Here is a 25,135-nt window from a genome sequence, read left to right on the forward strand (position 1 = left end):
CCCCACCTCCTCCTCGCCGCTCACCTCGACACCCCCCCCTCAGCACGCTCTGGCTCTGCCCTGCTCCAGGCCCCCTGCCCGTCTCTGCCCAGCTCCGAGCCTTCCCCTGCCCATCCCTGCCCGGCTCTGGGGCTCCCTGCCCACCCCTGGCACCTCGGCTTCGGCCGCCCTCTCATCTCTGCTGGACTCCAGACCGTCCTGTCCCATCCCTGCCCGGTTCCGGTCCCGTTACCTGCCTCAACGCCTCCCCTGCCCAGCTGGATATCGGGCACTTCGCATCCCCGGCGGACCCCCGGGACGCCCTTCCTTCTTTCCGTTTCGGGGGTCCTGCTCACGGCCCGCGGGCCCTCCCGGCAGGCACAGACCGAGGGGGAGGCCAAGGGAGGGGCCGGAGTGCTTCCACATCCCGGCTCGGCGGGGCCCGCCCCGGCTCCAGGCGCTGGATCTCGGTGTAAGGGGCAGAAAAGGGGCTGAGGGCAGGCCCCCTCTCCGTTCGTCATCTGCCCTTGCTCTCACATCCCGGGAATTTGCGGGGCTTTATTTTAATGAACTGGGCACTTAATTGACTTCCCGGAGAGGGTGTCAGATGGGATAGAAAACTGTGGGATGGATGGGATGGGATGGATGGGCTGCGATGGATGTAACGGATGGGTGGGGATGGAGTGAGGTGGGGTGGCTTGAGATGGCTTGTGTTAAAAGCACTGAATTTGGACGGGATGTGAAATTTGGCAGAATTACACTCTGAGCAGGCGAGTGCCGGGTGGGTCACCACGAACACCCCCGGAAGGGCCGGGCCCTGCTGTCCCGCCGCTGCTACCCCGCGCCGGAGCTCCCGGGTCCTCCCGGACGTCCCTCGGCTGTGGAAGCCGCCTGGAGCCCGGCAGTGGCCGGGAACTGAGCAGCCCAAGCGGGGCTGGCGGGACCCACGCGCGGGAAGCTATGGATTTTATTTTTATTTTTTCGATCTGTCCAATAAAGCTTGGGAAACCGGCACGTGCCGACCTGGATGAGCGGACACGGCCGGGAAAGGCCAGAATTGCGCGGGGAGCCCAGCTCGGGATAACGGGGTAGGGGGCAGCTGAAAAATTGTCTGGAAGGACACCGAGCACCCGCCCCTCCAGTAGCCTTAAACCGTCTCGCTCTGGCTCTTCATCCAGTCCTCCCTCACCCTCCTTTCCTTTACCTTTTCATTTCCCTTTTCCCTTTCAATTTTCTCTTTCTATTCTCCATTTCCCCCTTCATTTTCCATTTTCCCTTTGCGTTTTCCATTTTCCGTTTGAATTGATTCTTTCCCTTTCCTTCTTTCCTTCTTTTTTTTTTTTTTTTTCTTTTCTTCCTCCACCACTGCTGGCCAGGGCCCTGCAGCACCGTGTGTCGCCCCAAGCGTGTCCCTGTCACCTCCCCTCCCCGTGCCAAGGCGACCTCCCCATTCCCGAGGCAGCGCCCGCCGAGGGGCAGGGGAAAGGTGGTGATGGGGGGACACGCGTGGGGAAACGCGGGGACAGGATATTTGGGGTAGACAGGGACAACCAGGCCCTCGGGAGGGGCACGGGGTGGAGAACGGGGCAGGCAGCGCGGGGCAGCGGGCTGTGGGGGACGCCGGGGACAGGCACATCCAGGGGCGGCTGGCACAGCCAGATGTGTGCACAGGGAGTGGCCCGGGGTCAGCCAGATGTGCGGGGGCGCAGGTGGGCGCTCGCCACCTGCAGCGCCGCCGGACGCGCGCTGGGTACCGGGTGCGGCGGGGAGGGCGTGACACCCGGTACGGGGAGGGTCACGCCGGTGGCCGGGGTCACCCCGGGGCGGCGGCGTCACCCCGGCGCGGGGGGAAGGTGACCCCGGCGGGGGTCCGGGTGAGGGCGCGGCTCAGCCCCGCGCTCCCCGCGCCCGTCCCGCCCCCGGCCCCGGCGGCACCGGGAGAGGTGCGGGGGGGGGGGCGGCTCGGTCCGGCGGGGGGGCGGGGCGGGGCGGCGCTGACGTCACGCCGCGGGCCAGAGCGAGGCTGCCGGGAGCCGGGAGCCGGCGGCCGAGGCTCCGCAGCCGCCCCGCACCGAGCCCCGCGCCCCGCGCACAGCCCCGCGCCCCGAGCCCCGCGCCCCGCGCACAGCCCCGCGCCCCGAGCCCCGCGCCCCCAGCCCCGCGCCGAGCAGGGCGGGCGGCGGGCGCATCATGCCGGCCTGACCGCGGGGCGCGGACATCGATCCCCGGGCGCGGAGTCTGAATTAATCCGGGCAGCCGGCGCGGGGAGGGGGGGCGACGGTGGAGGAGGAGGAGGAGGCGGCGGCGGCGGCGGCGGCGGCGGCGGGGGGGTGGGGGAGGAAGGCAGCGAGCGAGCGGGCGAGGCAGCGGCAGAGCCCGGCGGCCACCATGGAGCTGGCGATGGAGAACCTGGGCAGCCTGCACGGCGTCCCGCACTCGCAACCCGCCGAGCTGCTGAGCCCCGCGCACGGGCGGCAGAGCTCGCACCGCAACCTGGTGCCGCACGGCCGGCCCGCCATGGTCTCGGGCATGGCCTCCATCCTGGAGGGGGGCGACTACCGCGGAGAGCACAGCCTGGGAGCCCCGCTGCACCCCGCCATGAGCATGTCCTGCGAGTCGCCCTCCGGCATGAGCCTGAGCAGCACCTACACCACGCTGACTCCCCTGCAGCACCTGCCACCCATCTCCACCGTCTCGGAGAAGTTCCACCACCCGCACCACCACCACCACCACCACCACCCGCACCAGCGCCTGGCCGGCAACGTCAGCGGTAGCTTCACCCTCATGCGCGACGAACGGAGCTTGGCCTCCATGGGCAACCTCTACAGCCACTACCCCAAGGACATGCCGGCCATGGGGCAGCCCCTATCGCCGCTGCCCAACGGGCTGGGCAGCCTCCACAACGCCCAGCAGCCGCTGGCCCCCTACGGCCCCGCCGGCCACTTGCCCAACGAGAAGATGCTCTCGCCCAACGGCTTCGACTCGCACGCCGCGATGCTGTCCCGGGGCGAGGAGCACCTGGCGCGGGGGCTGGCGGCGCCCAGCTCGGCCATGATGCCGCCGCTCAACGGGATGCACCCGCACGGCCACCCGCACGGCCAGCCCGGAGCCTCGCTGCTGGGCGAGCGGGAGCGCCCGGCGCCCGGCCCCGGCTCCCAGCCCGGCGGCTCCGGGCAGGTGGAGGAGATCAACACCAAGGAGGTGGCTCAGAGGATCACGGCCGAGCTGAAGCGGTACAGCATCCCGCAGGCCATCTTCGCGCAGAGGATCTTGTGCCGCTCCCAGGGGACCCTCTCGGACCTGCTGCGGAACCCCAAGCCCTGGAGTAAGCTCAAGTCCGGCCGGGAGACTTTCCGCAGGATGTGGAAATGGTTGCAGGAGCCGGAATTTCAGAGGATGTCGGCGCTCAGACTGGCAGGTAGGACACGGAGCGGCACGGCTCGGGCCGCCCGCCCCGCGGGTGGGTCAGGGGGTGCTGCGAACACGCGTGGGAACCCGTGGGGTTTCCGGGGTTGTCATCGCGAACAGCGGCCGGGCTCGGGCGGCGTGACCGACCCGGTTTGTAACCTTGAGTTCAAAGGGAAGGGATTTATATTTAAGGTGAGTTATACCCAAGGCGACCTCCCGCCTCCCCGGGCCTGCTGCTGCCCGCGAGAGATTCGGGGCCGCGGGTGGAGGGAGCCGAGAGGTGCCCGTTCGCCGCCGCCCGTCCGCCTGCCCGGGGGATTTCCCTCTCGGTGCTGCCTTGCCGGCCCCGTGGCACCGGCAGTATCCTGGAACTCCTCCGCGGTCGGTTCGGCCGCCGCCTCTCGGTACCGGGGCCGTGCTCGGGGGAATCTCCGGGCCACCCCGGCGGGGCCGCGCTCCGCTCCCTCCGGGCTGCCCTCGGCAGGAGGAACGAGCCCCGCCTGCCCCGGGTCTCCGGTTCCCGGTTGGGTTGAGGTCCCGCAGCGCCTTTCCCCGCGGTCTCGGGCCGGCGCTGGGCCCAGGCTTTGCTGGAGAAACGCGGGGTTTCTGCGCCGAGGGCGGGCGGGGGTCGCGGTGGAAAGGGCCGGAGGGTGGGACAGAGGGGACAGCGGCGAGCGGGGCCGTGCCCGGTGCTCCCCGCCAGCCCCGGCACAGAGCCGCTCCCCCGGAAACGACCGGCGCTCTTGGCTACGCGGGGCCGAGCCGTGGCGGACAAAACACACGTTAGTGATTTTTAATTTATTTTTTAAGAAATCCGAGCTCCCCGTGGGGACGGGCAAAGCCAGCGACGAGGACCCGCCGTTATTTATGGGGAAGAGCAGCGTTCATATGTATTTAGTGTAATTCAGTTGCTCTTTAATTAGGGCAGGGTAGTGGCATCTTTTAGTTCCAGTCGATGCCCTATTGAAAAGCAGTTAATAGAATGCAAATTGTTCCTGGCTTTACAAGGTTCTGGTAAATAAAGATTTAAACACTGCCGCGATCGGCCGTTTAATGCCCCCGTTGTTGGGGCTAATTGAGCAGCGGGCTTGGGCTTCTGCCTCGCCAGAATTGGAAATAATAATGAATAATTCAAAAATAATAATAGTAATAATAATTAAAAATAACCGTGATGGTGATGACAAAAAGGTGGCCGCAGCAGGGGGAAGCTCAGGGGGAACCCTCTTCTCGGCCCGCCTCGAGAGGTCCTTGTCCCCGGCCCGGGTCAGGGATCCCCGTCCCCGATCCGGCTCGGAGGGTCCCTGTCCCTGCTGTCACCTCTTTGCTCCTCGCGCCGCCGTGGGGGCTTTATTCTCCCCAAAATGATTTTTCTTCCCCGGCGCCGCTTCCCCCGGCGCCAGGGCCGCCATGTCCCCATTATTTACAGGAATTAACCCCCCAGATTTCCGGGGAACGGGGTTTGTTCATTTGCTGTCTGGGAAAACAGGAAAATAAACCACCAGCCCCCAGCCCAACCTCCCGTCATGGATCCGCCCGTGTTGCTCCTCGCTCCCCACGCGGGCCCGGGCCGCCCCACGCGGCTCGTGGAGGGGCTCGGCCGAGCTGCCCCCCCCGGTCCTGCCGCTTTGTTCCGGCCCCGAGCCCCGCTGGGTCCCGCTTTCGTTTTGCTCCTGACACCCTCTCGCCCTCCCGGGCCCGGCCCTGGGGTCCGCCCCAGCCGCTCGGGCTCAGCCCCGGCCCGGCCGCCCCGAGCGGCGGCATCTGGGGAAGGGGTCGCGCTGGGGGGGGCCGGGCCCGAGCTCCCCGATCGATGCCGCTGAATCCCCAGCCCGGCCCAGCTCGAGGTCTCAGGCTGAGTCCGCTCATTCTTTCCGGCTGCCCCGGGCTGGGGGCCTGGCGGGGTCCGGGTGTTCGCAACCTTCACCCCCGGCAAGCGGGGAAGGGACCTGGGCAGCGAGCGGAATTTTTCCTTCCCGATTAAAGGGGAAAAAAAAAAAAAAAGAAAAAAAAAAAAAAAAAAAAAAAAGAAAGAAAAAAAGAAGTGTTGGACGTGTGGCACGGCCGAGGCAAGGACTGGTACAGGTTCTGATCCTATTCCTGCTTCTCTCCTGGTTCTATTCCTATTTCTCTTTCTGGCCCTATTCCTCTTTCTGCTCCTGGTTCTACTCCTATTCCTATTCCTGTTTCTGGTCCTGTTCCTGGGCTTGGTCCTGGTTCCGGTCCTGGTCCTATTCTTATTCCCATTATTTTATTTTTGTTCCTATTTTTGATCCTAGTCCTGGTCCTGGTCCCGGTCCGGGGCCGCCCGGCCGCAGGAGTCCATCTGATGGATTAGTCCGAGTCAGTGAGCCGCGGATCGATGACCACGCCGGGCCCCTAGAAATGGCACCCGCCGCTTTTCTCCTCTTTCCACCCCAGTTCCTCCCGTCCCGCCGCCCCCTCCGCAGATGAACCATTAATTATTCAGCTGGGAGATGAGGGGGCTGCAGCTCCGGCCGCCCCGGGCTCCCTCCGGCCCCGCTCGCCCCAAGGGGCTCCGAAAAGAGGAGGGGTCCCACCGAGAAACATCTGGGCAGCAGCTGGCGGTGCCCAGCCCGTCCCCTCGGGCCATTCATTTCTGCGACCCCAAGTCGCGGCCGCAGACCCCCGGACCCGCTCCAGATTCATCTTCACAAACTTCGCGACCGCCCCACGAGGCCTGCGGGGGCCCGTGGGTGACGGAGAGCTCCCACGGTGGCACTTTTTGGGGTCCCCTGCACGGGTCTGACCCCCACCCGCTAATCCCCGGCCCCTGGGGGCGGAATCGGCTTCTTCCCCGAGGGATGATGTGGGAGGTGGGTGCGTTCCTGCGCTCCCATCCCCGCGTGTCCGCGGAGGGCAGTGGGTGCCGTCCCACCCTGCGTGTCCCTCGCGTGGCTGTGGGCGCGCTCCCGTCCCAGCGCCGCCGCCAGTGGGAACCCCCTCCCCGTCATGGATTTATTCCGACACTCAGCACCAGGAAATTCGCTCGTGATTATTTCTCGGGAGGGCGACACCACCATCGTGTCCCTTTCGCTACACGGCGCTCCCCGCTCGCCGTCTTCCTTCATCCCTCACTCGAAGGGGGTCTCGGGGGATCCCTCCTCCCGGGTTTTCCGGGCTGTGCATGGAATTCAGCCCCGCGGGTGGGGTGCGGCTGCCCCGGAGGGGCCGGGGCCTGGGCAGCCCTCGGAGCCGGGAAGTTCCTCCTGGTTTACACTCGCTTCCCCTTTTCCTTCTCCAACCTTTCGTTTTATTTTTCCATTCGCACTTCCACCCCTCACACCCTACCCCCGTTTTTTCGTTCTCCATTATAATTTTTTGTTTTAACTTGCTTTTGTTCGTTTTGTTTTCTTTCTTTCTTTCTTTCTTTCTTTCTTTCTTTCTTTCTCTCTCTCTCTCTCTCTCTCTCTCTCTTTCTCTCTTTCTCTCTCTCTCTCTCTTTCTCTCTCTTTCTTTTTCTTCCTTTTTTTTTCTATCTCTTCCTTTCTTTTCCTTTCTTTTCCTTTCTTTTTAAATTCTTCCTCTCTTCCTATGAATCCGTTCCCCGAACATGTCTCCACCGCAGCACAAAGGGACGTTATTCAACAGAAACCCCAAAACCACCCTGAAACTGCGAGCACGACCGCGGGGCTGGGCCGAGGCAAATGTCCGAGAGCTTTGACAACACTAATAATTAATGTCACTAATTAATACCGCGAATTAATACACAGACGTGATAGAAAAAGGGACAAGATGGCGCTGAATAAAACCTCGGAAAATACATACATATATTTTTTTTCACGAGTTTTGTTTTAATTTCAGCCTCTTTCAAACGACTTTGGCCCAACGACAGCTCCTCCCGGCCGGCGGCCACCGGGCCCCGGGGCGGCTCCGGACGATCCCGGCCCCGGCCCGAACCCCGGCCCGGGAGAGCGGCGGAAAATCGCGGAAAACCGAAACGCAGGGCTCGCTGCTTTCGATCCGCGCGTGGCCGCAGGCGACGGGAAAGAGGCGCCGCAGCCGCGGGGAGCTTTGGAAGACCCAGGATAGAATGGGTTTTGTAGCCGTAAAATGGGTGAAAACGAGAGTTTGGGGGTCCCGGCTCCCAGCGGCTGCTCCCGGCCCGGGAGAGCTGCCCACGCACGGAGTCGGGGAAAGATTCGGGAAAGGAAGAAAAGCTTTGTCCCCGTTGAGGGGAAAAAAAAAACCCCAAAAAAACCACCAACCCCCCAAAAGTATGGGGTTTTTTTGTTTTGGTTGTTTGGGGTTTTTTGTTGTTGTTGTTGTTTTGTTTTATGTTTTGGGGTTTTTTTAATACTTGAATTACTTAATTTTTCCCTTAAATTACAATTTTATTTTGCTACTTTATTTTCCTTTTTTTTTTTTTTTTTTTTTAGCTCGTTAATAGAGTTGGAACGAGATGAGCTTTAAGGTCCTTTCCGATCCAACCCGTTCTGGGATTCCGTGAATTAAAGGCGACTTTCTCCGCCTGTGCCGAGCCGCCCGCACGGAGCAGCCGCCGCCGGCGTCCCCGGCTGCGCGCTCCGTTCCCTTCCCTGCGCCGTGTCCCGCAGCTCCTCGCGTCCCCCATTGCCTGAGCCCCGCGTCCCGCACCTCCCCGCACCCTCCGTGCTCCGCGCCCGCACCGCGCCCCGCACCGCGCCGCCGCCTTATCAGCGCGGCGGGGCCGCCTCGCTCCGCCCGCGGCTGTTTTTCTGTTTGCTCCTAATCTGCGCGTCAGAAGGGGCCAATAAACCTCCCGCAGGTTAAACATTAAATGGGGTTCCTTCCCCCCACCCCGCAGGAAACATGCTCCCCTCTCCCTCGGGGTGCCGGCTGCCACCCACCCGCCTCCGTGGGGTTCTGGTCCCTCGAACGCTGCTCCCCAATTCCCTCACGGGCTCTGCACATCGCCCCCGCCCCGGGGGCCACACCTGGGGCTTTTCTCGCTGCCTCCTTTTGTTTTGGGTTCTCATTTTTGGGTGCGTTTTGTTGGGTTTATCTTTTTCTGGGTGTACAACACGGGGGCGATAATTTTTTTCCTTGTCCTGTCAATCGCCACTGAAACCATAAGGGAGAGATAACAGAGAAGAGAAAACTCTCGGAGTGACCTTTGAATCAATTTGAAAAACCTCATTTAACTGATAAGTCTTGAAAGGCCCAGAACTAATTTGAAAATACATCTATTAAAATCTCATTGCCGCTGCCTGGGAGCTGCTGGGAAGGGTGTGCGAGGCGACTTCCCGGGGTCGGGGGAGCCGGGAGAGCAGGTTTAAGCCCTGGTCAACAAAGAGATTGCAGAGCTGACTGCAAAATGATGGGGCTTAGACCAGGAGAAAAATAAGAATATTAAAAGAAAATGGGTTTTTCTCTCCCAGCTGGTGGGGAAAGGGGAGATTTACAGCATTTTCCTGCCATAACCAGGCACGGAGTCTGGGATCGCAGACAGAATATTGGATTTTTATTTATTTATTTATTTAATTTTTTTTTTTCCCCTTCACAAAACAAATCCAATATTTTCTCATTCTGCTCAGAGGCAGCTGCAGGGCCGGGGAGCCTGTGGCTCTGTGCGGGCAGCTGTGCCCCACTTCAGAGCTGAGGAAGAAGCTCTGTTCTCCCATTGCTGTGTTTTCTGCTCAGCTTCCTGAAAAAGCAGAGGAAGCAGAAGGATGGTGAAGGCTGGAGAGGACCAGAGGCAGGCCCCAGACTCCTGTTTTCCTGCCTTAGGAATGTCCTACCTTGCCCTGGGCATCCCCTGGGTGTAAAGGAAACAGAAGTCCCTGCACAAACCTCCTGGCACAGGGAGCTCCTGGTGTGAGGCCGTCGCGGACTTGGAGCAGGGTGGCAATGGCTGACTTGAAACACGAACACAAAACAATATTTAAAATTAAATAAACTCCATCAGAGCCTGGTTTGAAAGAACTGAGGCTTGGCAGCTCGGTGGGGGAGAGGAAATCCAACTGCTCCAGACCTTAGGGTGCAATTTGGGATGCTGCTGCTGCCTTAGGATAGGCCGTGTTCCCGGAGGGAATTGCTGCCTCCCTGGCTCGGCCAGAACAGGAGCAGTCACCTGCCTGCCCCAGCATCTCGCTGGCTGGAGAGGATGAGTCTCCTGAGGTCCCCTGAGGTTTTTGGAAAGGCTCAGGCAGAGGGAGGCCAGCACCCTGAGCAGGAATGGAGGCATTGGGCAGCTTTGATCTGCCCTCACCCCATATCCACGTTCAGTGAGTGACTCTGGCCCAGCTTCTTTTTTGCATTTGAGCTGAGATGTCCAAATTCCTGTAGTTTAGCATGAAGCTGAGGCTCAAAGGGGCCCAGGATGAGTCCCATTAACCCAGGATGTGTCCCATCATCAGATATGGTCTGATCCACCTGGGATGTGCACTTGGCCACGGCCCTACTCCTGCACAGCACCAAGGGCAGCGCAGAGAGGTTGGGGCCAGCCCCTGGTTTTGAAAACTGGCCCAAATGGGAAGTTGGAGTCCAAAACTTTCCCCTCCAGCCCATCCATCCTCATGCAGAGGCGATGCCGGGTGGGAGTGATGCAGGAATGTGCTGGCGAGCAGCAGCTTTTGGCAGCCGAGTGTGTTTAATCCTGGCTCCGTGCAGGACTGAGGCCGCTGAGCGGCAAAATTTGCTGATTTAATGGAAATTCAAAAATCTCGTTAATACCTCGAATGATACAGGGAGATCTCTGTATCCAGCAAGATGTAAAACCAAGTTGGGCTTGGACAGGAGAAATGGATTTTTAAAACATTTGGTGGTGTTAAAAAATAGCAAAGCCAAAAGGCAACGTGGATTCTCTGATGCTGGAAGGAGGGATCAGGGTACTTAAAAAAAAAAAAGGCCTAATATTAAAATTGAGAGATGTTTATATGGACATGGGTAAGATTTCAAGAATGACCCTAATAACTTAGCAGATTTTTATACACATATATGTATATTCCATTAGGGATCTGCATGAATGCTCTAAGCACTGGTGGTTTCTGCAGTGCAAGGAGAGGAGGTTCAGAAGTGATTTAAAAGCCATTCCATGGGGTTCGAGGTGTTTTGTGTCTGGAGAAGTTGGGTTCAAGACGTTTCACAGGTGGGGAAGTCGATGCCTTGCCCACATGGGTGGGATGCAGGGATGCCGGGCTCACATGGGCAGGGCTGCAGGTTGCTCGTGTTCCTTGTATTGCTCGGATTCACTCTGGGATTTGGGAAACCTCGTCACCCGTGGCAGACGGAGGGTGGCTCAGCTCTGCCCAGCCTGGGAGGAGGAAATGGAAAATCTCCGTATGGAGCACGAGGGGAAAGCAGGGGTGCTGCAGGAAAGCTGGGACTGGCTTTGTTCTCCTTGCTTGCAGAGGAGGGAGGAAAATCCCAACATCTAGACAAAAAAAAAAGACAAAAAAAAAAGACAAAAAAAAAAAAAAAAAAAAAAAAAAGCAAATTGCAGCATTTGCTGCTGCTGCTGCCGTGGCCAGGGGTACCAATCCCACTCTGCTGGGCTCGGGGCTCAGCAGGACAAGGCAGCAAGGGGAGCTGCTGGTCTCCCGTGCAGGCTGGAGGGGAGCAGAGCTCTCCTGATGTAGGAATGAACCCAGGGAGCCCTAAATATTCGAGCCGGCAGGGTTGTGTGTGCTGAGGGGTCTCGGTGTGTGGCACTGAGCTCTGAGGGCACTGCTGGGAACCCAAACGGTCAGGTTTGGCTGTCAGGGACTCTATAAAACCCCCAAATGGACCAACAGCAGGGGAAACACCTCGGGCCGCAGTGATCTCCAAGGGTGATGGTGTCCCCAAGGAGCCCCCACAGGGGTGCCCCACCGTCTGGGGAAGCCGAGGGCCATGGCAGGGTTGGCTTTGGCCCCTGGGAAATGTCCCAAAGCCTCCCCACGCCAAGTGCCACCACGTGAAAGCGACAGGAGCCGTGACGTGGCCGTGGAGTGAGTGTCTGAGCATCCACAGCCCCGCTCGGGCCTCAGTTTCCCAGGGCAGCAGTGGGCATGAGGCTGCTTTGGCAGCACGGGGCAGGGCTCTGGCAGCGCCGCGTTATTAAATCCGAGGAACTCCGCCGTGCCACGGAGCCCTTCGGGCGAGAGATGAGGTCCCTTTGTGCGAGTCACGCTCCTCCCGGCCGATAAAGAGCAGGTAATGAGCGAAGTCTCTCCATTAGGGATAAAATTGCAAATGCACCGGGAGCTGCTGACGGGCGATAGCATCAGGGGCTGACAGAGATCTCAGCGGCTCCGGGGGAGCTGCTCCCAGTGCGGAGCAGCGCAGACCCCGGCACGGGGCCGGGGAACGCAGTGACAGAAGTCCACCACCGCAGGTTTTCCATAGGCCTGGCCCTACTCCGTATTTTTCCCCATTTTCCAAGGGTCCCTTGTCTGCCCTGACTTGGCACCCCCCGGATAAATTCCAGCCCGGGATGGATCTGCACGGCATTTTCCTGCGTGGATGGAGCGGCACCTGGCGCAGTTTGGCTGGAAGGTGATGCTCGATGCCGAGGGGGTTTGTGCTTCCAGAGCCTCCCCAGAATGGGGGGGGGGGGGTCCCTTCCCCATCCGCCCCCCAACCCGCAGGGGGAGGGTGGGATGGTGACACAGCCCTGCCAGGCTTCAGAATCACCCCAAGGCCTCTGGAAATGGGTGCCTGGATCAATGCCTGACGTTAAGCCTCCTTTTTTGGGGCCAAACTGCGGGATTTTGGTGACGTTTCTCAAGTGGAAGGCAGTGAATCCAGGGAAGTATTTCCAGGGGAGCTCCTCTACTGGACTTCTGCTGGACTGCCCAACTTCCCCACACACGGGCAGCCAGAAAACAGAAATTGAAAAACAAATCATCAAAATCAGGGCATTTATTCGAGGAAAGGTGATTCCAAACCAGCTCGCATTTCCTGGAAAAATTTTGAAAGCATCTCCCCAAAACCGTAACAGCCTCTTCCATCCCAAACTGGTGATTCCTCTGCCTTCAATGCCTCCAAGAAAAACCCAAGATTATTTATTTGCTGTTTTTTGTCACTGTGGCGAGGTGGTCGCCCCGCTGTAGGTACCTGGGGGTGAGCCAGGTTCTTCATCCTTGGGAAGAGGGACCCTGGGGGGACATTTAGAGCGTTGAGGGGCTCAGCCTCGTACCCCAGCACTTTTTCGGGGTGTTTGTGGAGGGTTTGTGCTTCCTCTGGATGAGGGATTCATTCCGGTGTTCCCGGAGCCGGCTGCCGCACCCAGCCCAGGTACCCCCGGGGTGCCGCTGGTGGGAGGGGGCAGCCCCCTGGCAGTGTCACTGTCACCCGGCAGAGCCCCCTGGCAGGGGCACTGTCACCCGGCAGAGCCCCCTGGCAGTGGCACTGTCACCCGGCAGAGCCCCCTGGCAGTGGCACTGTCACCCGGCAGAGCCCCCTGGCAGTGGCACTGTCGCCCGGCAGAGCCCCCTGGCAGTGGCACTGTCGCCCGGCAGAGCCCCCTGGCAGTGTCTCCTGTTGTGCAAGAACGGGGAAACAGAGGCAGGGATAGAAAGGGGGATGGAAGGTGGGAAACAAAGGGGCTGCTGGGCCTGGGCTGGGACAGGGCTGTGACACCCGGCGGGTCGCCTCGCTCCCTCCTCTCCTCCCTTTGCTCTTCCTCCTCCTCGTTTTCTTTTCCCTTTTTTCTTTCTTCTTTACCTTTTATTTTTCTCCCTTTCTCCCCCTCTTTCTTTCCTTTTCTCTTTTCATTTGTTTCCCTTTTTCTTCTTCCTTTTTCTTTCCCCTTTTCTTTCCACTTTTCCTTCATTTCTCTTTTTCTTTTCCTTATACTTCTCATTTTCTTTCACCTTTTTTTTTTCTTATTTATTTTTCATTCCCTTTTCCCTTCTTCTTCTGCCTCTCCTTCTCCTTTTCCTCTCCTTCCTTTTCTTTCTCTTCCATCGCTTTGTTCCCCTCTCCTCCTGACTCATTTCTCTCTGCTTTCTTTTCCCCTTTCCCCCCATTCACTCTCTCCTTTCCTTCTCAACACATTTTACCCCCCAACCCTTTTCCCAGCCACTTTCCAAAAGAAACCATTCCCTGTAACCACTCCCAAGCCCCTTCCCCGAGCTGTGCTGTCACATTCCACCGTCCCATCTTCGGGGGGGAGCCCTGGAGACGGGCAGCACCCGCCCAGGGAACGAGGCAGGGAATGAGGCAGGGAATGGGGCAGGGAATGGGGCAGGGAATGGGGCAGCTTTTTCGGGATGAATCCCCCCTTCCCGCAGCCCTCCCCGCAAACCTGCCCGCGAGCTCCCGCCGGTCACGTCGCCATCAAAGTGATGTGCCAGCAATATCCAACACGCAGTTAAAGCCACTCGTGGGAGTTTCAATAAAATCGACCGGGCAGGATCAATGGGCTGCGCTGGCCCCATCCCCACACGGAATGAGGCGGGGGAGCTCGGGGGGGGGCGGGGGGGCAGGAAAAACACCCAGGGCTGCGAAATGGGGGCGGTGGGAGGGGGGAGCTGATTACAAATCTATCCCATCCTTGCCGTGATTAATTGCTGCTTTACCAGAAGGAACAGCGCGGAGCGGGGGTCATTTTTAAAGGTAACGTTGAGGAGGGAGTTTCTCTGCTGTCTTTGGAGGGGAAGAGGCAGGAGCCCTTTTCCCGTGGGTTTCCCTCCCAGCAGGATGGGGCTAGGAGCAGCGGCCGGTGGGCAGGGACAGTGATCGTTCACCTCTCCCAGCAACGATTTGGGAGCTGGGAAGAGCCCTCCCCAGCTTCAGGGGAAGCTGAACCCCATCCAGCTGGGATCGCTGCTGCTCCAGCGCTGGGACCCTGTTGTAAAGCTGGGTCAGCTCCCAGCCAGGGCATCGCTTGATGGACCACCGGGGTCCAGGTTCCGGTTGCCCCTCACACTAAAACATCCCTGAGCAACACCTTCACCCCACACTGGGACTTTGAAAGGGCTCAGCTTCCTCCCCAGCGCCCAGGGGGTCTCGGTCCTGCCCTGCCCTCCCCGGAGATGCCCAGCTCAAATTAAAACATCATCCATCGTTACAGTGGCAGCGCATAATCCCTGGCAGATCAGTGCAATTACTGCGGGAAATGCCTTGGGAGCAGAACTAATAACGCCGGCCCGGTGTATTAAGAGTCACTGGCTTAGCGCCGGCCGTGCCACGGCGGCCCCACGCGCGTGGGGGGACGGCCGGGGACACCCGGGGGGCAGCGGGGGCCCGGTGGGGCCGGGGGGTGGCTGTGCGGCTGGGTGGGGGCTTGGGGTAGTTTTCCTGCCCTCTGCCCCATATGTGTGCAGGAGTAGTGGGGCAGGGATGGGGCAGGGATGCGGCAGGGATGGGCGGCGATGGAGCAGGGATCGGCAGCGATGGGGCAGGGATGGGCAGCGATGGGGCAGGGATGGGGCAGCGATGGGGCAGCGATGGGGCAGGGATGGGGCAGCGATGGGGCAAGGATGGGCAGGGATGGAGCAGGGATGGGGCAGCGATGGGCAGGGATGGGGCAGGGATGGGCGGCGATGGGGCAGGGATGGGGCAGCGATGGAGCAGCGATGGGCAGCGATGGGGCAGCGATGGGGCAAGGATGGGGCAGCGATGGGGCAAGGATGGGGCAGCGATGGGGCAGCGGTGGAGCAATGATGGGGCACACGGAGCTTCGCCGCCCCACACCTGCGCAGGGTAGCGCCATTCCCGCGGCTCCCGAGGCTGCCCGTTCCGTCCCCCCCCGGGGGGGCGGGTGGACCGCTCCATCCCGTGCGCGCGGAGCGGCCGGACCGGCCCATGGCGCCGAGCGAGAGGGGGGACAAGGGCCGGTCCATCGTGCAGCGGGGGCCGTGCCGGGCTGTACCACCGCGTCCGCCCCGGGGGGGAGTGCGCCCGGCCATCCGCAGGGGGGCGCCAGCGCGGCGGGGACGGCCCAGAGGAGCTGCGGGGGGCGGGGCGGAACAAACCATTCCCGGCTGCGGGGGGACCGGGCGGGACCAGCGCTCCGGAATGGCGGGGGGGGGGACGGCGGGCGGGGCTTGGACCCCTCGGGGCTGGGACCCCTCCTCACCCTCAGCCAGGGCGGGGCCGGTGTCGCCCTGGGCCAGAGGGGTGAGGGCAACGCGCCTGAGGGCCGTGCCGAGCAGCAGAATGGGGTTTTGTCCCTGCCGCTGCCACAGAATTCCACAGCGGTTTGTGTTGGAATGGACCTCAAAGCCCATCCAGTGCCACCCCTGCCATGGCAGGGACACCTGCCACTGTCCCAGGCTGCTCCAAGCCCCGTCCAGCCTGGCCTGGGACACTGCCAGGGATCCAGGGGCAGCCACAGCTGCTCTGGGCACCCTGTGCCGGGGCCTGACTGCCCTCACAGCCAACAATTCCTTCCCAATATCCCATCGAAATTTCACTTTTTCAGTGGAAGCCATTCCCTGTGTCCTGTCCCTCCATCCCTTGTCCCCAGTCCCTCTCCAGCTCTCCTGGAGCCCCTTCAGGCCCTGCCAGGGGCTCTGAGCTCTCCCTGGAGCCTTCTCCTCTCCAGGTGAACAGCCCCAGCTGTCCCAGGCTGTCCCCAGAGCAGAGGGGCTCCAGCCCTTGGAGCAGCTCTGTGGCCTCCTCTGCACTGGCTCCAGCAGCTCCACGTCCTGCTGATGTTGTTCCCCAGGGCTGGGGCAGCTCTGCAGGTGGGGTCTCACCTGAGTGGGGCAGAGGGGCAGAATCCCCCCTGCCCTGCTGCCCACGCTGGGGGCTCAGCCCAGCGCAGGGGGGTTCTGGGGTCAGTGCCCCTGGCCGGGGCAGGCTGAGCCTCTCACCCACCAGCACCCCCAAGTCCTTCTCCCCAGGGCTGATCTCCGTGAGTTCATCTCCCAGTCTGTGCTATGGTTGAGATTGCTCAGACCCTGCTGGGCTCCTGCCACCCGTGCTGGCTCTGTGCTGGGTGAGACCACCTGGGATTTGGGGTCACATTGAAGCTGGGCTGTGACATGGTCTGTGAACTCCCTGGAGAGCCCAGAGGCCTCCTGGAGTGAGTGGGGCCTCACACCTTGGAAGGGCCCCAGCCTGGATCTGCCTCCTGCCGTGCGCTGCTGGAGCTCAGGGATAACCCGGAGCAGCCGTTGTCCCTGTGCAGATCATCCTGCCCACCTTCAGAGGGTCCTGGAGACACAAACCCTGAGGATTACAGACTGTCCTGGTATTCCCTGCACCACAGAGGAAGAAATCCAGCAGCCCACTGAGAACTGACTCGGCCAAGCCCCAAGGGACCTTCCCATCTCACACCCGATAAAGCACTCGGGACCAGATTTTATCAGGAAATGCAGGAAACTCTCAGGGTTTTTTGCCTTTCACTGCTTTTCCCCTTTCTCCAGCACATGTTCTGTGGCTGATGATGACTCTGGGCTCTCTCTGGACACTGTCTCTGCTGAGACCAGCTCAGGGCCAACACACACTCTGATGAAAGATGTGTCATGGACACTGAACTTGCTCATTGTCCCTGCTCAGAGTTCCAGGCAGGAGCAGCTGGAGGCAGGAACAGGCTGGTGGGAATCCCCGATGCCAAAGGGAGATCCTTGCTGCTACATCTCTCCTGTATGAAGGGGCAAGGACAGAGTGGAATGCACAGGACCCTGAGCCATGAGCGTCACAGGGGTGCCACCCCGGATTCCCATCACAGGCTCCTTGTCCAGCATTACCTCATTCTCACAGAATGGCAGGATCCTGGAATATCCTGAGCTGGAAGGGACCCTCAGCGATCATTGATCCAACCCCTGTCCCTGCACAGACAGCCCAACAATCCCACCCTGAGCATCCCTGAGAGCGTTGTCCAAACGCTCCTGGAGCTCTGGCAGCCTCGGGGCTGGGACCATTCCCTGGGGAGCCTGGGCAGTGCCCCAGCAGCCTCGGGGGGAGGAACCTTTCCTAATGTCTGACCCAACACCAGCCCCCCCTTGCAGCTGTGACACGAATCAAACCCCAAACTCCCTTTTTCCCCCCAGATTCCGTAGCTGGGGCTCTTGCACCAACGCTGAGCACGAACAATCCCGCTGACTCCAAGGAAAACTTATTTCAGGGGATGGAGGTTTTCCAGCCGCACCCCCACCTCATCCCCTCCCCGCTGCCATCCCTCCGGGCGCTGCCGCTGCTGCCTGACTCCGGCACTTCATTAGCACCAATTTGCTCTCGTCACGCTAAGTGGTGCTGACTCGGGAGAAGAGTGAGGAGAACCGAGCAGCCGCCAGCGCTCCCAGGGCTCCTGCCCGGCCCTGCCTCACAGCAGCAGCTGGTCCAGTCCCCGGCAGCAGCTCCCCGTGGCCGTGGTCTCCACCGGAACAATAAAAGCAGCTGATCCTGGTCCAAAAATAGGCCTAGAAAGGGAGGAAATAGGACAAATGGGGGAAGCAACTTCCCAGCAGAGCCGTGAGCTGATCCCGGATCCCCTGGGTGGTGGGGAGAGCAGAGCAGGGCACCGGGTCTGCCTTCACAAAGGTGTCTGGAAAAGCAAGTGCAAAACGAAACCTCTGCGGAAAGGAACAGCTTTTAACAACAAACTCACCTTTTTAAGGCATGAGAAGCTGTTCTGGTGTCCCTGAGAGGGGTTTGGTGGTTGCTACCAGGGCCAGAACAGCTCACCTGGAAAGGACAAGAATAAAACCAGGGTAAATGTGGAGGGATGGAGCCAAGCACAGCTGCAGCAGCCACAGCTCCTTTGTATCACTTCAGCCTTCCTCCAACCAAACTCATCTGCTCCAGTGCTGGGAAAGCTGAAAATGCCACCCATGGAAGAACAGGCCAAGCTTAAGAACTGCAAGAGAGGAAATGAGGTGTCCTGGGGGCTCTTCTGCGTCTTGGGGCAGCTCTGGTGATCCCAAATCGGGAAGAGATGAGACCCTGATCTCAGGAAGGACCCTTGTCACCTGAGCAGAGGATGGAGGGCTTGTGCTTCCTTTCCTAGTCCCTTCCCTCCAGATGCCAACCCCTGGGAGCCCCTGGGCCGTGAGGGATGTCTGGGGTGACGGAGCCTCGCAGCTCCATCCAGCTGGGTCAGAGCTGCTTCCTGGGATGAGCCACTGAAACCTCGCCTTGGGAAGGGAAGTGCAGGCGGCAGAGCTTTGTCTCATCTCATCTCATCTCATCTCATCTCATCTCATCTCATCTCATCTCATCTCCTCATTTGCAGCGTTCACAGGAAGATTTAATTTGCTGGGCTCGGGGAAGCAGCTCCCCCTGCAGCGCTGGCTGCATACCAATGACCAGGGGCTCTCCTCGTCCTCCTGAGCTGCCAGGGACACCAGCGGGGAAGCCTGGCCCCACCGAGGCGGGGACACGTGGCACGGGGACACGTGTGGGGCTGGCAGCTCCGGCTGGGCCGTGTCTGTCCTGCCCAGCAGGGCTGGGAGGCTCTGCAGACACATGGCACCTCCTGACCACATCTCTCAGACTCTGAATGGCCTCCGATGTCTTTTTTTACACTACAGAGTGGCTCAGGTGCTGTGGGACCACGGCACCCAAAATTCCCCCACAAGTTTTGGGGCTCAGAAGGTGCTTTTTCAATCATGTGCTGCTGAAGTCTGGGGGATCCCAGGAATGGGCACTGCAGGGCAGGCTCTGCTCCGGTCATTCCATGGTTGACACCACATCCCCTGTGCCCATCTCATTGTGTTTGGAACCAAATGGGGTTTCAGGGGGGGAAAAAAGGCAAAAAGGATGTTGAGGTTTGTTTTTCGAGCAGTTTTCCTTTGCTCTATACTGCTGCCTGTCCCGTCAGCATTGTGTTCTTCCTGCTGGAGAAGATGTGAATTTCTGCTGGAGACCCCTATTTGTGAGCAAATCTCTTTGGCCTCTTTTCCTGCAGTGCAAAGAGAAGTCAAACCAAGCTCTCACAGTTGCCCCAGCACCCGGCCAGCCCCACTGCGCCCCAAAGGATTTCTGGTTTGGAGATAAAGCTCCCTGATCTCTGCTCCAGACTCTGCTCCAGCTCTGGGGGAGCAGATGCCCTGAGGTTCGTTCAGACCCTATGTGAGGCTCTGGGCTCATCCCTGCTAGCTCAGAGCTGAAGCTCCCCAAACCTTCTAGAACAGTAGGGTGGGGGCTGAACCAGTAACACCCAGCGCCCTTCTCTGGGACAGGGAGTGAGATCACAGAGCCGTGGAATTGTTAAGGCTGGAAAAGACCTCTTAGATCAACACAGCATCACTCCCATGCTCCCCGCCAAAACATGTCCCCAGGAGCCACATCCGCACGCTTTTTGAACACTTCCAAGGATGGTGACTCCACAATTTCCCTGGGCACCCTGTGCCAGGGCCGAGCAACCTTTCCCATGAAGAAATTTCCCCTAATGTCCAATCTAAACCTCTCCTGGTGCAACTTGAGGTCATTTCCTTCTGTCATTTTTTACTTGGGAGAAGAGACTGACCCCCACCTGGCTAAAACCTCCTTTCAGATCCCTCTGCCCCTTCAATGAGAGGGGGAAACTGAGGCAGTCCAGGGGCTGGGCCCATCTTGAAGGCACGGAGAGAAGCCGGCTTTGCTCGGGGCCATTTCCCACCCAGTGCCCACCAGTGGGATCAGCCCATCCCACCTTTGCACCAGGGAAACCTGTCCCCACCTGGCCAGCCACATCCAGGTTCCCCCTCTCCGTCCCTTCCTCCACCTCCCTCTGAGCCCATAAATGCTCCTCGGTCCCCTTCCACCCCTGGGAGATGATTTGACCAGGAGAAAGAGAGAAACTGGTGGGTTTTGTGCAGATTTCTCCCCCCCCCCCCCCCCCCAACCTTGCTTACAGCCAGCGTGCTGGCTCTGAAAGCCCCTGGCTGTCTTTTGTGATTTCAACAAATCACCAGCACTTAAGCAAAGTGGGCAGAAAATTACAGGTTGTATTGCAAGTGAATGGAGAGGGAGAGCACGCTGGGCCCGAAAAACAGAGGTTTGCGCGTATTATAGAGAAAGCAGGGACTTGCAGGCTTCGGAAGCCTGCAAAGCCATCAGGTATTAGTTAAACGCTTCGTGGGGTTCACGCTGCGAGGCATAATCGCAGTTCCTGAGCAGCAGCCATTTGATTGTCTCTATTATGTCCCCTCTGAAGTGATTTGGGAGATGTTTCGCTCGGAGCTGTCAAGGTTAAGTCAAGGAAAACGCGCTCCCTCTGACACGGGGCTCCCGGGAGGCAGAAACCCTCGGCAGAATCCTCCGGGGAGGAGGGTGGGATGTCTCTGCTTTTGGAGCTCTTTCCTCCTGCTTTCCCTGCCCGAGGCTCCTCCTTGTCTTTGCTCCTCGTGGGTTTGTTTTGTTTTTTTTTTTCCTGCAGCCGGGTCAGAGCTGCCTTAGGGATGGGATTGTTTGGATTGTGTGCCCGCTGTGTGGAGGGACTGTGCCGTCACCCCGTCCCACCGCGTCTGGCGTCCCCTCCTTGTCGCTTCTGGGCTCCTCGGTTGGGTTTGGGGGGCGTGAAATGAGCTGGGGAGGGGTTGAGGGAGGAGAAAACCCCCACGGTGGGTGAGCCCACCCCCTTATCAGCCAACGGAGCGTCCTCCACTCATGGGAGATCTCAATCCGTGTCTCCCACGGTTGGTCCTGGTGCTGCCAGGGTCCTCTGTGCCCCAGGGGGAGCAGGACAAGCCCAGGAATAAATCCTGTCCCTTGGGGACACGATGCAGAGGCAGGGGTGGAAATGTCCCCATCCCCACGGACCCAGAGAGCCGGGAAGGACATGATGGAGAAACAACATTAGACCAAGGTTGGGTTGTTTGGATCTTAAAACTGGGGGGAAAAAAGGGATTTTTGAAGCACAAAGGAAATACCTGACCCCCAGCTGGTATGGGTGGGAGTCAGAGCCGTGCCCCTGGCTGCCCCTTGTCCCTGGCTGCCTGTGGGGACATGGGGACGGGCCACCGCCAGCCTGCCTGGGAAAGCAGCGCCCAGGGGATGGGGAATGGGAAAAAGATCCTCCGTTGAGGGGTTGATGGCTGCCGTAAATAGATCTGAGCAGCGTCCCCATCGATCGCTGCTGCGCGGAGCTGTAATTAGATTGAGCTGGGGGAGAGGGGTGTTGGGCTGCGTCAGCAGAAAGGGAAATTAATAAATAAACAAACGAGCACAGGAAATGTGGGCTGCGGCCGCCGGTGGCAGCGCAGGCCAAAAATAACCCAAATTAGCAGGGGGCTCAGGGGTGAGGAGTGGGATGTCACCTGTGCCTGAGCAATGGCTCTGGCTTTGCTGCAGGAGCCCAGTTGTACCTGCAAGGCCCTGATGGTTTGTGTTTGCCTCAGAGCTCAGAGTTATTAATGGGAGACTGGGCTGTAATAATCACTCCTAATGAAGGAATGGCAGCTTGGAAAGCTGAAGACCTGAGTCTCGGGCTGGATGTCCAGCACTGTGGTGGGAATGGGTGCCAGCAGGCAGGAGAGCAAGAGGACAGGCTGGATTGCCAGGGTGACAGCTGGGTCACATCCACAGGTCCCCTGGGGACACAGGAGACTTTCCAAGTGCCATCCTGCCAGGCAAAAGCCCTGTGGATGGAGTGTGAGGAGCCCACCTTGGACACAGGAGGAGCTGAGCATGCCAGGGGTGCTGGGAGGGTGTGGGGAGGGTGGGCGAGGGGCGCAAGTGTGGGGGGAATTTTTCTGTTTGTTGTTTGGCTTGTGGGGACGTTTTTGGGGGGGGGGAAACTTTTTTTAAGTTCATGTTTGGGGAAAAAAGTCAAATTTTCTATAAAGGCTTTTTTTGTTTGTTCTTTTTGCAAGCATCTGATGGTCATAGGGTAGGTTTCCACATTCTCTGCTGGCTGTTTGAGTAAGGTACCCCTGGGACAGGGTCCCCTGGCATCACTCCGAGTGTCCCTTTGTCCCTAAGGATGGTGGTGTGCAGCCAAACCTGCCTGGGGGGGAGAAGGGGAGGGGAAGGTTCTCCACTGGCTTTACCAGAGGTGCCCGATCTGGACTGAGAGTGGTTGGTTGTGTCCAGCTCGGTGCCTCCCATCCCCTGCCCAGTGGAACCAGAACTGGTGGCTCTCAGCACTGTGTGGGGACAGGGCCAGGACCGAGCCCAGCAGCTGGGACACAGAGCTCAATCTGCTGGATAAACTGTCTGCTTCAGTGAGCTCCAGATTTCCCCAGCTCTGGGTGGAAGGGGTGGATCTCATCCTTCTCTCTCAGCTCGAGGTGATGTGAAGAGGGCTTGTAGTGGAGAGGCAGCTGAGGAGTTACAGGAGGAGAAGATTTCTTGTTTTCCAGTGAGGAAGAAATTCCTCCAAACGCCTTCCCACTAATCCTGGGCTATGCACTGCCTCCCCTTTGGCTGTGGAGGTGTGTTTGGAGAGCAGGAAGGGGTTTAGCCCAAGGGGAACGAATACCTGTCCTGTGCTGCCCCATCCCTGCAGCATTTTGGCCTTTGGCCCCTCTGAGCTCTGTGCTTGGAGCTTGGAACTTGCTTTGATCCCTCCAGGCCAAACAGGCTCCTGCAAGTGCCTGAGAGAGGCAAGTTGAAATCTGCCACCCAGACAGCAAATGTCTCACGGGCCTGTGCCTTCCCTGCAAAATCCTTCAGAGGTTCTGAACCAAGAAACCCCAAAGGCTGAAAACTGCTGCTGCCCCAGGCAAGAGCTGGACTTCCCTTGGGAAGTCTTTAGCCCACAGTTTGCTCTCTCTTTCCTGAGCTTCCCAGGAGGAAATGCTTTGTCCCCAGCCATGTAGGGTCAGATCCATGCCCTGCCTTGCCCATGGCATCTCCCGTTCCTGCAGTTCTGTGTCTGGTTGAGTCCCTGAGCACCCAGACCAAACCTCGACAGCATCAGGGTTGGCCTTGCTTTGAGCAGGGACTGCATCAGCCACCTCCACCATTTTATAGTTCTTTAGGAAAATATCACAGCAAAGGTCCCCTTGTCCCACCTCTTCCACCAACAGTGTGCTTGACAGCCCCACAATTAAAATTCATCTATCTATTTATTATACTCACTTCCCCCTGTGCCCTCATGCAGCGTGCTGGGGTCAGGGGGGCTTTCCTGGCTTCCCACGTGACAGCCCCTCTTGTGCTGACCTTTGGCTCAAGCCAAACCTGTAGGGAAGGCTTTTCATTCAGTGCTGACAAACGTGCCAGAGGATCTGGTAGCAAAGGCACACAGGGGAGACAGAATTTCCCAGAGCCTCCAGTGACTCAGGCAGGAAAATCCCTTCCCAGAGCAGGTGGATCCATGATCGGTCCTTCCAAGCTGATGCTGTGGGGTTAAGGCTGCAGAGTGACCTTGCCATCATGTCCCTGTCCCCAGCTCTTCCCTGCCTTTCTGAGCTGGCAGCTGGATGTGGTGGCCAAGAGACACCCTTTCCCTGAGTCCTCCAGGGAGGTCCCCAGAGGTGATGAGGAAATGAGTGAGACCATGCTGAGGGAGGCCAGTGGATAACCCCCGAAATTTCAGGATGAATCCCAACAGCCAGTCTCTGGGAGCAGAGCAGTGAAGTCTCTAGTCCCAGGGTCAGCTGGAGATGCTGAGACTTTTCCTGGGCTTTCCCCAGGCTTTTGTCACACTGGTGTCACAAGAGGCCATTGTCCCTTCTCAGCAGGCACTCAGGAGGCTCAGGGAGGAAGAGGAGGGAGCGGTGGGACACCAGCCAGCGAGTTTCCTGGAGGGAAGGACCTGGATTTCGGGAGGCAGCTGGGCAGCCTGCAAGCGGGCCAGGCTGGGGAGCCCCAATTAACGGGCCTGTTCTCTCTTTTGAACGTCTCCAGCTTGCAAACGCAAGGAGCAGGAGCAGCAGAAGGACCGGAGCCTGCAGCCCAAGAAGCAGCGCCTGGTCTTCACGGACCTGCAGCGCCGCACCCTGATCGCCATCTTCAAGGAGAACAAGCGCCCGTCCAAGGAGATGCAGATGACCATCTCCCAGCAGCTGGGCCTGGAGCTCAACACCGTCAGCAACTTCTTCATGAACGCCCGCCGGCGGTGCATGAACCGCTGGCAGGAGGAGCCGGGCGCCAACCCCGGGGTCCCCTCGACGTCTACAAGCACTTTCTCCAAAGCATGATGTTCCCCAGCCCTCCCTGCCCCTTCCTGGATGTCCCCCTCATGACAAAGCCAACCCCAGACCCACACGCATGGCCTGGCGGGGATGGGTGCTTTTGGGGTGGGTCCGTTAGCCTCCCAAACCCTCAGCTGGGTGTCACCCACGGACATGGGCCTCGGGCCACCTCCTGCTGCCGCGTCCTGCCAGCTCGTGGAGGAGGGACAGGGTTTGGGACCAGGTCAGCCCCGTCCCCGGGAGGGCTCAGAGGAAACCCGTGGGGAGCAAGGGGTGGCCTGGGATGGAGGGAGGAGCAAGGCTCTGTTCGGAAGGAGGTCCTTGGGGATTACAGAGCCTTGTCTTCCCCTGTCCGTGAAGGTTTTTTGGGGAGAGGGGCCCATCCTGACCTCTCCACCAACCTTGACCTCTGTCACAGCCATCCTTACAGCTCCCACAGGGGAGGGGAAGAGGTGGGGGTGACACAAGAAGTGGTGTCACAGGCTGGACTCTGGCACAACCCCACTGGACCAGGGCCAGACCTGCCGTGGTTCAAAGGGGACTGAGCAGGGAAAGAGCTCCTGGTGTGCCTGGAGGGCTCCCGGGCTCCTGCCAGGTCTCTGGTTGCTGGAGGTTTTCCCCTGCTGAGGTGCAGTGGGTTCCCCGAGGCGGCCAGACCCTCCGTGCCAGCACCACACGGCATTTCTGTCCCTTGAGGGGTTTGGAAACCCGGCTGAGAACATTCCCGTACCCCCCATTTCCTCTATGGGCATCTTCCTCTGATCCCCCCCGGGGCGCTCCCAGGAGCACCCACCCGCCAGGCCCCTCATGCACCC

General features: G+C 59.7%; 1 protein-coding gene across 1 annotated transcript; it reads left to right on the top strand.

Moving 5' to 3' along the window:
* Positions 1-2,367: 2,367 nt before the first annotated feature.
* On the top strand, positions 2,368-24,326 carry ONECUT3 (one cut homeobox 3). The gene is made up of 2 exons (XM_066205601.1): positions 2,368-3,397; positions 24,034-24,326. The coding sequence occupies exons 1-2, from the start codon at positions 2,368-2,370 to the stop codon at positions 24,324-24,326; spliced, it is 1,323 nt and encodes a 440-aa protein (XP_066061698.1).
* Positions 24,327-25,135: the final 809 nt, after the last annotated feature.

Source organism: Chamaea fasciata, unplaced genomic scaffold (genome assembly GCF_029207755.1).
Source record: "Chamaea fasciata isolate MVZ Bird 193981 ecotype frontalis unplaced genomic scaffold, bChaFas1.0.hap1 SCAF_28, whole genome shotgun sequence".
Lineage (NCBI taxonomy): Eukaryota > Metazoa > Chordata > Aves > Passeriformes > Sylviidae > Chamaea > Chamaea fasciata.

Excerpts from the sequence above, each read along its gene's own strand:
- ONECUT3 (XM_066205601.1), top strand. The coding sequence starts at position 2,368 with ATGGAGCTGGCGATGGAGAACCTGGGCAGCCTGCACGGCGTCCCGCAC. Across the intron at positions 3,398-24,033 it reads GTCGGCGCTCAGACTGGCAG|CTTGCAAACGCAAGGAGCAG; the intron begins GTAGGACACGGA and ends GAACGTCTCCAG.